Below are 16,444 nucleotides of genomic sequence, written 5' to 3' on the forward strand. Positions count from 1 at the left end.
CTACATTACAACAGCTATTACAGTGAGAGAAGAAAATCCAAATGGCACCTCTTTAGTTCAAATACTTTGACCTATTTGGAACAGTGAGCCTTGTAAGCCTGTCTTGTGGGGCTACAAATCCAGTACCCATGTGCAAACTCACACAGCAGCCTGTGTAGGTGTTCTTACTAATATGAGGCCAAAACAGTCACAGACCACTGAAAACAGCCTGGAATTTGTTCTGCTTATGTAAGTCCACCATGCCAATAGGTGCAACAATGGAGGAGGAATGCAGGAATTGGGATTTCTGAGAAGCTATCTCTCACAGAGGCTGTTCTTCCAGTGAGATGTACAGACTCCTGGTAACTTTGGAATTTAGCAAAGGTTGTGATGCAGAAGCCCCCATTTGCCGGGGAGGTAAATAACAGGTAGTACTTTACACTTGAGAGATTTCCTGATTTTGGAGACAGTCTGGTCCTCACTGTCTGGCAGATCTGACAGAAAACATTATTTCTCCAGACTCCTGCAGACTGGCCAAATGGCCTTTCCAGCACAAGTTAACACTTTACTTATCACTGGCTTCTTAAGAAACAGGTGACACCATGGCTTGCCATTACATACCAATTTGTTTGCATCACTGCATCCTTCTTAGTCAGCTGTCTAAAGAATCACATGTACGCTTGGAGTTAGCACTCTTGAGGCTTTCTCAGGCATCTATTTTTTCTGCTATTACAATAAAATATAAAGCAGGACTTTTAGATAGCTAGACTGTAATATTTATGAGATAAGCCCATAAAAAGACTTCCCTAAAACTATGTAGCTATACGCCCTGCTGATTCCCTGCCATTCCTTTCAGTCAGTAGGTGGTTGAGAAAGCAGAAGACAGCTGCACTGTGTAGGTACCTGGCAGGGAACCACAAAGGCAAGAGTTTTTACAGAAAGCTTATGTTAGCATGTTCTGATCTGTCACTTGCAATTTAGGCAGGAAGTATACACACACAATGCTTCAAAATACGCTTTTCTTTTGTCCCCTATGGGGAACCAGTCTCTGCAAAGATTATACAGGTTTTTGGAGCATTTGCCTTAACCTGGCCTTTTTGAAACTGCAAGCAACAGGTATTGTAAACAATCTGAAGAAAACCAGAGAAACACCTGGCATAAATATGGAATTAAGAACCTCCTTCTTGTAGCTAGAGGACAAGAAAAGAGAAATAGGGGCAAAATTACACGTTTGCTCCTAAATATTATTTCTTGCAGGAGGCATTCAGTATAAATCAGGTCTTAATAGAAATGTCCTAAAATGACTGAATCTGTGCTCAGCTAGTTCATGTTCTCTAGAAGCACACATAAGACAGGATCAGCAGACATTATGTACAAACTACACTCTCATCTGACCTAAATATCAGAGCATACAGTTGGGAATGTTTATTGACTCTAAGCACAGAAGAGCATGAAAGTGTTCCCCAAAATATTTATCCAACTATTTTCATATTGACTGGAAGTGAATATGGTATCATGAAAAAAACAGAAGAGCATAAACATTGAAGAGTTTCTTTCCAACAATAGAAGGCCCAGTTCTGGAATATACAGTCAGCTACCCATCCTAAAATAAGTGCCACTCAAACAAGGAGCTCTGCAAATACAAGTTATGGTATACGATTGATTATACTATACAACTGTAGCCTGAAGACCATGAAGTACAGAGTAACTGACAGTGTAAGAGTGCAGAAAATAACCTGGGTCTTGAATACACAGGTATTTCTAATGTAGGAGTTTTAAAACTAATGTAGATTTTTTAAAAGTCCAAGAAACATTTATTCTGCATATGTAACTGAGCATAGATTTACACTCAGTTTGATTATATGTCAAGTGCACATGGTGATACTGATCAAAGCAGCTATTTCAGCAACATGTGTCTATGCTTAGTGAAGAACTATCTCCACCCAAAATTGCAATAAGTTATCAAAGAATTTTATTTTTACTTGTTTATGAGGTTTAAAGAACTTCAAACAAAGCTCAAACAGGCAGGTTCAAGGGCAGCAGTGCTCCAGAAAGAGGCTCATTTTCCTTGCTGTCGCCGAGCCAGCCAGACAGTAAAGGAAGGGTCTTATTTTTCTGTCTCTGCTTTGCTAACAAAAAGGTGAGTTGCTTTGATTTCTGGCAAAGACCCCTAGAGGGTATACAAGAGCACGTGAAAGATTTGAGTGTACGTTTATGCACGTACATACCTGAATATGTCAATTACAAATTCAACAAGAAACATTAATTTCACTGTGGTGGGGAAGCACATCATAAAAATAACTGTGGCAAGGAGTGCTTATGCACAGTCTACATTTTAGTTTAACAGGAGTAACTAAGATGGTTTTTGATTTAAAATGGGGGCTTCTGCCTTGGAAAAAAACAGAAATATATTTAAATTATTATTTAGCAACTATAATGATCAGAGTATGCAAAACCTTCTACCAACTTGAGGTCTCGTTGTACTAGGCATCATTTAAAGATAATCCCTCTCCTCTGCAGCTGGGTGCACATTAAAACCCACTGGGAATCAGTCTATGGATACCCTTCCAACACACAGACTTCTAATACTCCGGGGAAGTCTTGGCAGCCAGATCTTACCGTAACAGACCAGACCGTCAGCCTGCATCTGAAAACCCAGTCTTTCACAACTCCAGATTTTGGTTTCAGGTTTATGTTCCTATTTCCCATGTAAGTCTATTTTTGTTTAAACACAGACAACTGCTTCATCAAATCTCATCTTTCTGTTTTATTTGTTATGGCAGCAAAATCATGAGATGTTAGCAGCCTCATTTTAAAGTCAGGAAGTGCAATATGCATATTCACATGAAGTCCTTAAATGCTAAAAACCTGTCTTAGAAGTACTGTAGCACTAATTTGCTGCTACTTCCAGCAAGCACCAGATATATGAAAATATCTGGGTATATTTTTAGACATGGAAAACAGCAGCTTTCAAAAGCTGACCACAGATTCTTATCAGGATTGGCAAAATCACATGGGCACAATGAATGACTGCCAGTGCTACAATAATCAAACAGTAATTTGGCTGGTGTGTCAATTAAAGCTTCCGGCATCCTCTGTTCCCAGTTCTGAGCAACTCAAAGCTGAGTAAAATCCATGTTAAATTAATCATGATGTTACACTGCTGTGGCACAAAAGTCTGATCGATACTTTGTATGTAACTTTAGCAGCTGTTCATATACCCTGCCTGCTGTATACAGCAAACTGCCAATGTGATGGTCTCATGACATTAAGTTACAAGGTGAAAAACAGCAAATTAAATTCGTTATTGAAAAATGCAGTGTCATGATCATGGGGAAAACAAACATGAAAGACACATATAGAGTGATGGGCCCTAAGTTTCCTATCATGAGGAAAGAGAACTTGCAGTCTTTATGAATAGTTCTCTCAAAGCACCAGCTCAGTGTGCAAAAATACAAATGGAGTATTAGAAAAATATTAGGAAAAGAACAGAGAGCAAAAGCAAAAAAACCCAAACACCTCTGAAAAATCCCAAACCAGTATGCCATTATATATATATAAATAAATATATATGCATATTATTACCTTTAAATATATAATAAATAATAACAATCAAATAAATAAATAGATATAATGGCATGACAACTCCATGCTGAACCAAGGTTGCAGCAGTGGTTAATTTATAGCAAGAAGGTCACAGCAGAAACAGGAACAGCACAAAGAAGGGCAACAAAAATGAACAGAGGTAAGGAAAAGCTCTACAGAAGGGGTGATGAAAGCCAGTACAACTTGATTGTTTGGGGTTTGTGTTTTGTTTTTCTTTTTAAAAAGGCTCATATGGCTATCCCAACTCAAGATGTATTGTGGCTTTGCCTTCAGTGCAAAATTCTGTCATGCTGGATGGAGAAAAACCAGGATGGGGTTTATGGGGTATTTTCAGAACCCTCAGCAAGGTCCCTGCAGTTCTCACCACACGCTGTTTGGCTACACAGACTGGAAAGACAAGATAATAGTTACACACACACTCTGATTTTAAAATTGCATTTGAGTCTTTTAGTTCTGTTATAGTGTGAATTTAAACTGTTTCATCCCAAAGCGTACTCAGAACTGTCTAATGTTCTGCTGACGGTAGGTTAATGATCACACATCCATAACCTTACATTTGCAGGGGTAAATAAACAAAGACCACTTGGAACATATTGGTGATACATTACAAAGAAAATTCTTGAAGGCCAATGAAATATCAGCCAAAAAAAATGACAGCATAAGGCAGGATGATTGTGGTAATACTTACCAGCTGAAATAGCTTAAAGAAATCAACATTTGCATACAAGGCATCTTCAACTCTCTGTAGGCTTTCCTGGGACAAGGCACACATGGCCTTGTGCACAGAAGGGAGACCTCTTCGGCTGCTGAAGATAATAAAGCGGTCCAGGAGCACCTGACTGCAAGCAATGTCCTTCAGAGTCAAGCTAGGGACACCATAGGCAAACTGCAACCAAAAACAATGTTTCATTTACTGTTGTGGAACCTTCATACTGCTCAGGAACAATTAAAGAGTTATCAAAAGTGGGCACCTTGATATCAGCCCCTGCTAATATTTTCATGAATGGCAGAAGGATGTGGTTAGTTGAAGCATCAACTCTTGAACCACCCTCACTTGATGTTATGTTAGATCACCTTGCCTTCACTCTTGTTTTTCCTCTTCTTATTAGTGATTCTTCCCTTCATTGCAAAAGTTCTTGTGAGGCAGCTTCCCTTTCTCTCTGTCATCTAAGCACACCTGATGCTGTGCCACCCATCCTTGTGGCTAAGGAGGGATAGCTACAGCTTGCTTGAAAGTGTTTCCCCAGAATCAACTGATTTTGCCATATCGCTACCTCTTGTGTTTCGGCTAGTTATACTTTTGCTGTCAGTTGCTCTAAGAGAAAAAAAGGCCCGTTCCACTGATTCTCAAGCTTGATTTCCCTCAGTATTTTATTTCAGTTATGACTATTCCACCCCAGTGTGGCTTCCCCACAGCCATTATTCATTATCACTGTGCACAGGCATACAGCCAGGCTTTACAAAGGCATTTTACATTAAACCACACCTATCTGCTGATGACCACTTTCAATATAAACATGGAACATTAAAACTCAATTATTATCTTCAGTGTTCAACCACTGGGAACAGACCAGTTTACAGTTAAACCAATGTAAATGCAGAATAATTCCATAGAAATCAGTAGATTTACCTAGGATTTACACTGCTGCAATGGAACACTTTTGGTAGTCTATGATTCAGTTCTACTTGCTCTATAATGGACAGAATACATGGCAATATAATAAAAAGTAGCACTGGAAACTGCTCAGAAGCTCATGTTCCCATCCTCTGTCCATCTCTTTTCACAGTACAAATCATAAGGAAAAAATCTCACAACACTGCGATGACTGTAAATGCCTACTGCATTAGAGACAAACACAAACTTTCAGACAAACAAGAACTGTGCACTGACACAACATCATTAGGCTAAAAGAATTTAATAAACTGCTTAGAAAAAGAAATTGTCAAGATCTGCACAGAATACAACTTTCTTTAGAAAAATAACCTGCTGAGTGTTCCAGTCTTTGGGTCAAAAAAAACCCACCACACCTATACCAGGTCAGACATAGGTACACACTTATTTCCTATCTAAGCAAATTAACAAGGCTTTCTAAGAGATTCTGAACATCATTATCAAAATTTTATATCTGCAAATCTCCTATCGTTAGCAGCTAAGGCTTCTTTGCTGGTGCCTGTAAAAAGAAATATTTAAAAACCCAGAGGAACAAAAAAAAAAACTTAATTCAGTTCCTTTGGGGAGTGGATTCAAGCTTGAGGAGGTATTCATTAAGTGCTTCTGATGTCAGAAACTAGCAACGAAATAGCAAGTATGGCTGTGGAAAGCGAGCATCCAGAATAGAAAAGGCAGGGGAGGACAGGTCTAGTACAACATTGTATTTTGTCTACCCTGACTGCCCTGAGTTTCAGTCTATGGAGCTGCAGTTGTCAAAAAATCCCACCTGAATTACGCAAATTGTGTATTGGAATAATGATACAAAAAAGGGATGTGAATTTCTAGTAAAAGTATCTAAGAAGTACCATCACTGTCATCACTACAGCTGTACCCCTATAAAGGCATTGTTAACACAAGTTGGAGAACGTGGAGAGACGCAGAACTCGAAAGAGGAAATGCAACCGACAGATAGAGTCTAGCTTGCAAAAAACCTCCAAAACAAACGCCCTCACCCTCCCTTAAACTGGAACATTTGAGTTGGATTTAACTGACTTTATGACAGTGAAAGAAATCCCTTATTTGCTCAGTCACTTATGTCCTGGGGATGTGTGTGAAAAAAGCAGTGTTTTCTAACCATATACACCCAATGGGGCATGGTCCTCATCATCCAGTGTGAACTGCAATGAAGCTGAGGTGCACAGGGAGACAGCCTGGGAACCTTCTTCTGACTTGTGAAACGAGAAAACTGTGACATTAACATCACTGAGAGGAATTAAACACAGAAAAAAAATTATGTTATTTACAAACTAACTGCATTGCAGGAATGTTCATGAACAGATGGGATTAGAAAAACATCAAACCTCCGCCCTTCCAATTTTTCCGGTAGGGTGGGCTATTACCAATCTTTCCTGAACCTCTTATTGTGTTTTAACATCAGTCTCTTATCCTTATCTTAGAATGACTCAAAAAAGCAGGCCTTCAGAGGAAAACTTCAATACTTTTTATTTTTAATCAATGTGTCACTCTTTGGCCAGAGCTGGTGAGATGAAGTCCAAATTATTTTTTCAGATAGTTGGCTGTTTGATCAGGTTTAGCTTTCAGCTCTGTGTGTCATTTCCTGCACTCCCAGGCGGCTCAGACCTAGATCTGCAGCCAGCTGCCCTTGTAAACAAGTTGCTTGCAGGTTGATCAGCTCTGTGCCATCAGAGCCAGAGGGAGAGGGCGTACAGCGATGCAAGCAAACAGAGGGTAGAGCAGCATGAAGAACTAGAGATGAACTATCATGGTTGAGGCTTAAGACGGACACAGATCTAGGTTCTCGTCATGGCTCTGCAAGTCCTACCTCAACCAACCATAAGTCCAGCCTGAGTAACTTGCTTATCAAGAAGGTCTATAGGAATTAAGCGATTTATCTCCCATAGGCAATCAAGTGTTCAATTCCTTTTGAAAAATAATTATCTTGTGGTCTTTTGAAAATTATAAGAGTAGTTTTTCTGCATCAGTTGTTCTTGAAGGAAGTATTCACAGCAATTTCTTTCCTCATAGCTGTGAATCAGCTCTTGTGAGATGATCTTGTATCCCTGCGATTACTGCTAACAAGAAAACTTTATGGAGGACAGCAGAAGTGGTATTTAACACCAGGTTTCCTCCAGCTTCCTCTCTAACTGTTGTTCAGATTTCTTTACTTTCCAGCATAAAGAGAACTACATCTCCTTCTACATCAGCACAGGAAATACAGCAGAAAGACACCACACTCCAGCAGGTTCCAATCATAATTTTGGTGGTGGTGTTGAAAATGTTGGTCCTGCACACACTGGCAAGCAGAGTTTTTAACAGTAGACGAATTAATGCCACTGGGCAGCTGACAGAGACTAACACAGCATCACACGGTTCTCCTGGTGCAGCATATCTCTGACAAAGAGGTTAGTGATGAAAAGGGAAAGAGAAGGCCAGCAGGATATCTGCATCTATTCTTTTTGTCTCAAGCAGCAAGGAAGCAAATTTTCACCATCTCAGCTGTTACAGAAGTGTGAAAATAAGTAGGATGTATCAGTTGACACTGGCCTTGGTACGGTCTTGTGGTACTGCTTCACGACAGAGTGAGGAGAGGGGAGGGCTTCCCCTGGTACTAATCAAGAATACAGCAGGTAAGTAATCTGGCTACTAGTCACACCAGCTGCAACCTGTGGCGCAGAAAAGGAACTGCATGCAAGATCATAAATGCCCTCCCCTCTTTTTGGCCACACACAGTTCCAGCATTTGTGTTTTATGTGGCAGTGAAAAAGAGGAATTCTGTCTTTCAGCCTCAATTATTCACTTGCTTCCACCCACACACTAACGCAGTGTAGAAATTGTTCCCGTGCTCTGATTCAGCAACATTCATTCATTAATCCAGCATTCCTCACAGATCTCCCAGCCACCAGTACACGCAGAAGCAAAGACAGCCTGGACTTGGTCAGATGCAGTCCCCTGCTTAGCTCTCCAGGAGGGATTTGACCTGCGGTCTTCACCCTGCATTTTCTGAGCAGATCTATTATTCAATCAGAACGTAAGAAAGTGGATCTGCTGCTCCACTCCCACCTATTCATGTGAGACAATGCCATAAAGCCACCATATTACTCTGCTGACATTGGGGCAGAGAATTTAAATGCTAAATTAAGAACTTCCAAAGTTCTCTGTTGCTATTCATCAGGACTGCTGTCTCAAAAGGATGCACAGCTGCCTTTTGCTTTTGAGTCAAGTCTTCAGTCATGGGGACACACGCATTGTTTGGCAGTATTGTTTCTTGATGCTTGTTATTTGGGAGCAACAACAGCATTGAACCAAATATCCATATTTACTGCATATTAAAAATGTTTTTTAAGGACAAAACAAACACCTCTTCCTCTAGATTCACAAAAAAAAACCAAAGAGAGAAGTTGTACAAACAACCTATAAGGCAGCAGGTACTCTGGACACAAGGCCATCACTGAGGCTACTTTGCATATACAACTCAAGAGATTGCATTCCACACAGTCAACAGCTTGGCAGCTGTTATACTCTACCCACCTGTTCAGGGCGCACTTGAGCATTAATAAGCTGGAAAACAACAATATCTGGGAGGCCAACATCTTCCAGCAGGAAGGAAGTGAGGGTCTCCCCATCTTTCAAAATGTCTAGAATTCGTATTCCTCTTCCTGGATGAAGAAAGGAGTGCAGTGATCAGTGAGATACCAAATAAAAGAAGTCAAAGAACATACCATACCCTGGCTTAAACCTGAAAAAACCATGTGCTTTGGCTCTTCTACATAGTAGTGACTAATGGTGTCCAAAACTATATTTGAAATTCAAAGTCATTTTAATCCTTTGTTGGGGAACAATAATCAGAAAACACTGAGTGTTCTGACTCTGCATATCTGATCTCTCAAAGGTGTTTCAGACTAGAACTTCAGCAACAGAAGTATTGAAAACATCCCTGCGTTTGAAAGTCTCCACCTTTTTTCTGAGGTAATGCTTTATTTTAAATGTTCAGATTCAAGTGTGCTACTGTTGCTAGTGTTCTTTCTTCTGGGCCTTGTGTAAATAACTTTAGCCAACCGTTTACATTTAGACTAACTTATCACTTGCTGTTGATTAATCTTAGCTAGTTAATCTTACTCTATAGTTTTGTAAAAATGGCCCCTTGAAAAACTTTCAGGAGAAAAACTCATTTTCCTTGGAGAAGCGTAAATTGTTTGCAGTTTCATAGTCATATTAAACTAGATTACTGACTATTAAACCAAAAACTGCAAACCTTCAGACAAACCAATCAGGCTACCCACTGTTAAACTAAATAGATGTGAGAGAACACCACATTTCCCTAATCCCATCTATAACAAGATTCAAAATACTGCTGCTCTTGAAGTCAAACAGTGCCAACCTTTTTAAACTTGTCTCTATTACAAACTAGTATCAGTGTGAATCCTGCCTCAGTATGGTCCAAGTGAAAGCTTGGAAAGTGAACGTTGCTCATGTCCATTTAATACTATAGCCTTTATTAAAGGTAGCTCACATAACATCAACAGATTTATGTAACAAATTCTGGAAGAGCACTAGTTCTGCCAGTCTTTAGAATGGGCAATTGAAATTGATAGGAACAGCATGTATCATACTGACACGGGGAATGTAGATGTAGACATCTCCACATAAACATGCACAAATTTGCTACTGACAGTCTCCAGTAGAGTCTTATCACAGTTTGACAACTAACTTCCACAATTCCATCTGCAATAAGCATATTCTGTCCTAGGGCTGCAGGTGCTGAGTAGAACTTCAAATGCTCCTCCATGTATTTATTCAAGCAGTAAACACTGGAAAGAATAGTAGGGGCTTGTCCCCCATGTTCTCACTGAGGCCTTTGCTGGTACCCAGGCATTGTGGAGGAAAAAGCACAGTACAGGAACACACCTCGTCAAATGTGTCAGTGCAAGAGGGTAATAGGACAAGGAAGGAGGACTCATCAGGTGCAGCCAGTTTAAGGAATCAGGAAAAGGAGCAATCTTAATAGAATCGCAGAATCATAGAACCGTTTAGGTTGGAAAAGACCTTCAAGGTCATTGAGTCCAATCGTCAACTCAGGATGGCCAAGCCCACCACTAAACAATGTCCCTGAGCACCGCATCGAGACGTCTTTTAAATACCTCCAGGGATGGTGACTCAACCACTTCCCTGGGCAGCCTGATCCAGTGCTTGGCAACCCCTTCAGTGAAGACTTTTCTTCCTAATATCCAATCTAAACCTCCCTGGTGCAACTTGACATTGGTTAATTTTTCATTGCTCAACTTTGCAGCTGTAACAATATTCTGTTAAGGTTGTTACTTACAGGCAATAGTAGTAAGCCACACACAGAGAACTTAGTCAATTCTGCAGTACCTTTTTCTGTATGGAAAAAGCTGGCAATTCACATTTCATTAGTTTAGCTCCGGAACTGATTTTATTACTTTGTTTTATGAAAGAGGAGATTCCAAACATATTTTATTTTTTTTAAAGTAAAACACATTCCAAAATCCCACAGATTCTGAAAGAGCACTAACATCATATTTCACAGGAGTGGGGAGGCATGTACTCCATTTTCTAACGGCAGAGTAAAGCTGATACGGGATGCAAAGGCAATGTCCCAAACCACGAGGTGTGGTCCCTTAGCAATATCTTGCAATCCCATGGCATTCCATGCTTTTCCTCACCTCTATATAGGCATGTTTGGTTTCTATAGCTGTGTACAAACCACAACTCATATTATACTCAAATTCCTGTTGTTTGAATTCTCAAGCATTTTGATTGTCTTATTGTTGTTTTCAATGAGGTAGTCCCTTTTTTACTTCTAGTTAGGAACCTCTGATGAGATAGAGGAGCATGTGTATCAGATGGTTTATTCCATATATTTTTAATATGATGTGTGAGTGAATATTTGATTTTAATAAGAATATTATTCTTGTGGCAAAGCACTTGAGAATGGGACAGATCAATTCTCAGAGCCAGTCCGTTTTTGTGTGATGAGTTTTAGGAGTATCTTTTCAAATTCTGTACTTAAAGCCCAAATATTAAAATAAAATTAAAAAAAATTATTAGTCCATCTCCTGTTTTTCCCCAGGACTGTGTTTTGAGTTTGGAAGGTTGTTTTAAGTAAAACTTAACAGTATCATATAATTTGCAATCCTGTTTATAAAAAGTGTGCAATGCCTTCTCTATCTAAACACATCATCAAAACAAGGAAGTGTTTCCTCCTTCACTGTTCCAAAGCTATTTGAGCTAACACTTGAAACAAAGTATCTCTAAGCTCTTCTCGGGGTTATGTTCCTAATGTATTCTGGCATATTTCTAGCTTTCCATTCCTCTGCATCTTCTAGTGATATTTTCTTACTGCTTCTGCCTCTACGGTAATAATAATTAATGAAACCTCTTCACCCATGTGTTTTACTTTGATTGGTGAGATATCCATGTGTTTGTGCTTTGAGTTTTGTCTACTGTTACTTAAGGAAGATGGTTGTAGAACCGAGCTGAATGCCTCTCTCCCTTCTCTCGAAAGAAAAATGCTTGTTACAACACTGGATGAGTTTTAACTTACCTCCTCTAACAGTAAGCAGAGCAACAGCCACATGTGAAATACATTATAATGCTGTCAGTCTGCAGAGTAACTACTAGTCAGCTCTCAGAAGGAAAAATTCAATAGTCTAAAGGATATAGACAAAACAATTACCTGCAATTCTTTCAGGATTAGTTCTCATTGTTTCCATAAACTGAGTCATAACGATCAGTTCTTCCCAGATTCTGCCAAGGTCATGGATTTCAGGGGCTTCCAATAAGATCTCCTGAGCATCTTTATATACCCTTGCAAGGCTGAAAGAAGAAATAGTGAACCAACAATAATTTAAGACTGATGACTCTTAAGAACCTTTCACATTAAAAAAAAAAGGTGAAGTTGACTTTTTCTGTGTTAGGGATGAGATAAAATGAAATTATTTTGTCCTCAGTCTTGAAATCAAAGCTCAGTTTTGTGGAGACAACAGAGTAGTTTCAGATAGTGTGGAATTCAGTTAGATTTGGAAGTCCACAAAAGGTGGACTTCTACCAGTGTTGCAGAAGGTTGGCCTCACACAATTTCTTCATTAGCCATGCTGATCTTACTGGGGAGACAGGACCTTCCCCAGGCAGCATTCACCTAACAGCTGTGGTGCAAATCTGTTCTGGTTCTGGCCTAGGCTCAGCTCCAGCAGCTGCATGGGGCACTCTGGGCACATGCAGCCCTGCTCAGCCAGGTAAGCGATGTGGAATCACCCAGACACAGAATCTTCCTCCTTCTTGCAGCTCAGATCCCTCCAATGAAGGGTGGCTTTTAGGTCCTTTCAAACCATTTCTTCTAGGAGAGGCAGGAAAACAGGAGTGACAAACTGTCACAGGTAGCTGTTCACCTACCGGTTCTGGATTAGAACATACAGTTCAAGCAAGGATGCAATCAGGCCCTGTGTTTATAAACAAGTATAAAGAAGTTCTTACTAGCCGCGGGGAAGGCCATTACATTTCTTTAATGGTGTTATGTTTTTCTATACATGGAATGGTATAATCTCAGTCCTCATGACTTATTTTAGCTTACAGGAAACAGCAAACAGGAAGGACTAAATTCTTTCAGAAAACACAATGTATTTGCTTCCTCTGTAATGTAATGCACTGAATTTACTGACTTACAAAGGGACACTTTGCTCTGTAATAAGCAACCTAGAAAAGCCAGAACGTATGGAAAACAGAACCCTCTAGCTTCACTGTGGGATTGACCATACCCCCCACCCCCGAAAAAGTCCACTGATTGTTTTAAATCCTGTTCACTAGGAACAAAAGGTCAAATGCTAAGTTAGCTCCAAGCTACAGACTCTCACATGACGAGAGCTTTGATGGCCTTGACATTGTTAGCTCATGAATTTTAATCACTGCATGCTCTGAAGTGGACTATTTGCAAAGGAAGATTTGGAGCATTTTTTATAGCTATTTTAACAGGTTTTTCCTCTAAGGGTCTTTGGCCACTCTGCCATCTGTCATGACTCAGCTATAATGAACAATGCAATGAAGCACTCCCACAACTCTTTTCCACTAACAGTCCGGAAATCTCCCATCCTCTTATTTTGTTAATAAGATTGGTATCTGAAGGTTACTATGCTGATTAAAGTCTCACAAGTATAGAGCCAACATAGGTGCTACCCAAGAAGTGGCAGTGCAGATTTTCCTTTGCTGCTACTTTATGAGAGCTCTCCTTCAGGAGGGACAACTCAAGTGATGAGCAAAGAAAGCTTAGGGAATTCATACTCCTATATCAAAAAGATTTGTCCTGAGTCATCACTAAGCAGTAGGCAATAGAAAGGATGGATTTTATTAAGCGAACATGTGCTTCCTAGGGACTAGTACAACTGAACTCTTTCTCAAACAGGCCCAAAACTACCATCATGAGCTCTCTTTCAACTTTGCTGACCATTGTTGGAATGAAACTGATGTGCTAGAACAGAAAATTTTTGTCTTCCAGTATTTGTTCCCCGGTGTCTTCTTAAATGCTCACCTTTCCCTTTTCATTCACACCACAGAACAATTCTTTAAAATATCCCTCAGTGCACTGAGGTACCTTTCTAAGCAGGCTGAAGATACTCCATCCTTTCTCCCATGAATGCTCAACAGATGCCAAGAGCAGGCTATCAGCAGTTGCCTAGCAGGCCTGTATTAACGCAACCCAGTCTCACATATTCAGCTCTGCTTACATGGAATTGTTGTAGTTGGACACAACACCTGGACCTTCTCCACGGGTTGGGCTGCGGAAACAGGGGTTGTTCATGTTACAGAAGATGCCATGTAGCCATGGCAGTGTTCCTGCAGATGGCATTGCCTTGTTTGGGAAGTGACCTACAGTACGGAAACACAAGATATAAATGATGAAGTGTCTTTTCGGATGCAGCCTGTGTGAATCTAAATAGCATAATGGGCTGGCTCACTACATAAGGAATGCAATGGAAATCATATAAGTTTCTCTTTCTTTTTTTTTTTTAATAAGTAGTGAGGCCGTACTTTCTCAGTAACAGAATTACAAAAATCTACAACTTGACAGCCTTTAGACCTCATGTAAGTCCAACCACAAAGTATCTCACAAGAAAACTAGAGGGTTTTTTTTCTTCCCCTCGCTGGTAATTCTTGCAATATATGGCTATAAATAACTAAACTGCTTGAGGCCAAGTCTGTTCTTTTGCCACTGGAGAATAATACTCGGCAAACAGGCCCCAATATCTCTGTCTGAGAACTTCTAGCTGTTATCTAGCACAAGTCAGAGCATTAAAACACCTGAAATGTTCTTACATTCATGTTGGCGATACAGTGGATTAGCTTTCCTCAGCCAGACAAGGGCAAGAAATAAAGACAGAGGCCATAAAAGCTCCACCAGAAAACGAAGCTGGAAAAAAAGGAAAAAAAATTGACTCAGAATAAATTTTACAGATGAACCACATATAGAGTCACTAAGTGATTAGAGGGCTGAAGCCCCTTCTCACAGCAGCAATGCCCAGTGCAGCATGTGCCCATAGTTATTCTTTGCCTGTTTCGCCATGAAGCATCACCATTAACTCAGTGGCTTCTCCACCTCTTCTAAAGAAACATTTAAGCATCCCAACTGAGGTAAAAAGAGGCAGCAGGTAGTACTAAACCACTAGATAGAACTGATATAAGTCTAAGTAGTTTTTATACAAAGTGGATGACTCCACAACAATACAGGAAAAAAGATTAGATGCAAGAGAGAAAAAGCCTGGGCTTTTTTTATCCACACTTTCACAATGCTGGGCTCATTAGTAGGCTGTCTGTGCACCATGCTTACCCAAAGGTGAAAGACTTTAGCATAAGCTTACATTCTTTGACCTTTACTTTTGCTTCTTTTTGGCTTCATTTATTTCACCATTATTAATTTTCTAATACAGGTAGAAATGTATGCATTAAGATCAAACACCTCAATAACATCGAAGTCCCCATCAAGGGCCACATTATTGCCCAGATCTTTCAATACACTTAGAACAGCCACCAGCTCCCAGTTATGACAGAAAATCAAGGGCACTGCTTTAACACAGAGCAACATCCTGCCTGGTATTCAGCCTGCTTCCTCCACTCCTGTGTTTCAGTTTGTTTTACTGTCTCTGTGTGTTTTGGCAGAGGTTTGAAGCAACAACCCTTTGATCCTGTGACACAGGCTTTGGGCTGTGAGGACCAGCTATGGGATTTTTGTGTCCAGCCACGTGGCACTTTTTTTCTCCTCCCTACAAATGCCAGGACAAACTATCTCCAGAATGGGGGTTGTAGCACATGCACAGGAAAGCCCTCCCTGCCTCCCTTCCTTTGCTCCCGCCTCCCTGACCAGGCACCAAATATGCAACAACAACGCATACAGCAGCAGAGCCAGAGACAAGACGGTTCACGTGTCAATTGTTTGGGTTTTTTTTTTTTCCAAACTGAGCCATGCAGGGCAAAAGATACTCCACACCATAATTAAGAACAGGTTTATGGAGCCACCCTGTTTTTACCACTATAACTTTGTCTAATAGCTTTAGTTAAACAGAGCTTATGCTTACAGCAAAAGGATAAAAAGCTTTACAACAGGCAACCATTTCCTATTTCACACTTGTTCTCTTAAGGGTTCCTTTTTTAGAATAGAACACCACCACCCACCATCCACCTAGGAAGTTATGTGTGCCTGATAAAGGCAGACAAAATCTTACCAGCAGCAAGGGGCAGATGACATAGTTATTAGAGAAGGAAACCTGCTGTTGTACAGCTCTTCTTGACAGCTGTTGTACACAGCTCAGGATACAGTGTTACAGACCCTTCTCAGCAGGGGTCCACAGAGGATGATTAACATCCATCGCCATCCATTTGATAAGATGTCTGGGACAAACACACCCATAAACTCAGAGCGGTAAGAACTGGGGAGACTCCTTGGTTGCTGACTTTGCTGCAGAGTTAATCCGGGTTATTGCTCAGATGCCGATTCTTACTTCATTCCCAGGAAATACAAAATCCTCAGACTTGAATTCAGTAATTCCCTTCTGTCTGACCTAACTAATTTGAAAGGGATTGAAGGCTAAAGCACAAGGGAAGCTTTCTTTCAAGCTGGTACACAATGTGTCATGCGGTAAGGACGGACCAAGTGCTGTTAGCCCTCTGATTCTTTCCTGTGAT

General features: G+C 40.3%; 1 protein-coding gene across 1 annotated transcript in view; it reads right to left on the bottom strand.

Moving 5' to 3' along the window:
- The window catches only part of ABCA4 (ATP binding cassette subfamily A member 4), a 73,677-nt gene extending 58,330 nt beyond the window's left edge, over positions 1–15,347 (bottom strand). Inside the window, exons 1-6 of the mRNA XM_064455783.1 lie at positions 15,171–15,347; positions 14,582–14,675; positions 13,993–14,134; positions 11,952–12,091; positions 8,786–8,913; positions 4,274–4,471 (exon numbers count right to left, since the gene is read on the bottom strand). Of these exons, the coding sequence (XP_064311853.1) occupies positions 4,274–4,471; positions 8,786–8,913; positions 11,952–12,091; positions 13,993–14,134; positions 14,582–14,675; positions 15,171–15,347 (879 nt within the window). The remainder of the gene's footprint in view (positions 1–4,273; positions 4,472–8,785; positions 8,914–11,951; positions 12,092–13,992; positions 14,135–14,581; positions 14,676–15,170) is intronic.
- Positions 15,348–16,444: the final 1,097 nt, after the last annotated feature.

This window comes from Phalacrocorax carbo, chromosome 6 (genome assembly GCF_963921805.1).
Source record: "Phalacrocorax carbo chromosome 6, bPhaCar2.1, whole genome shotgun sequence".
Lineage (NCBI taxonomy): Eukaryota > Metazoa > Chordata > Aves > Suliformes > Phalacrocoracidae > Phalacrocorax > Phalacrocorax carbo.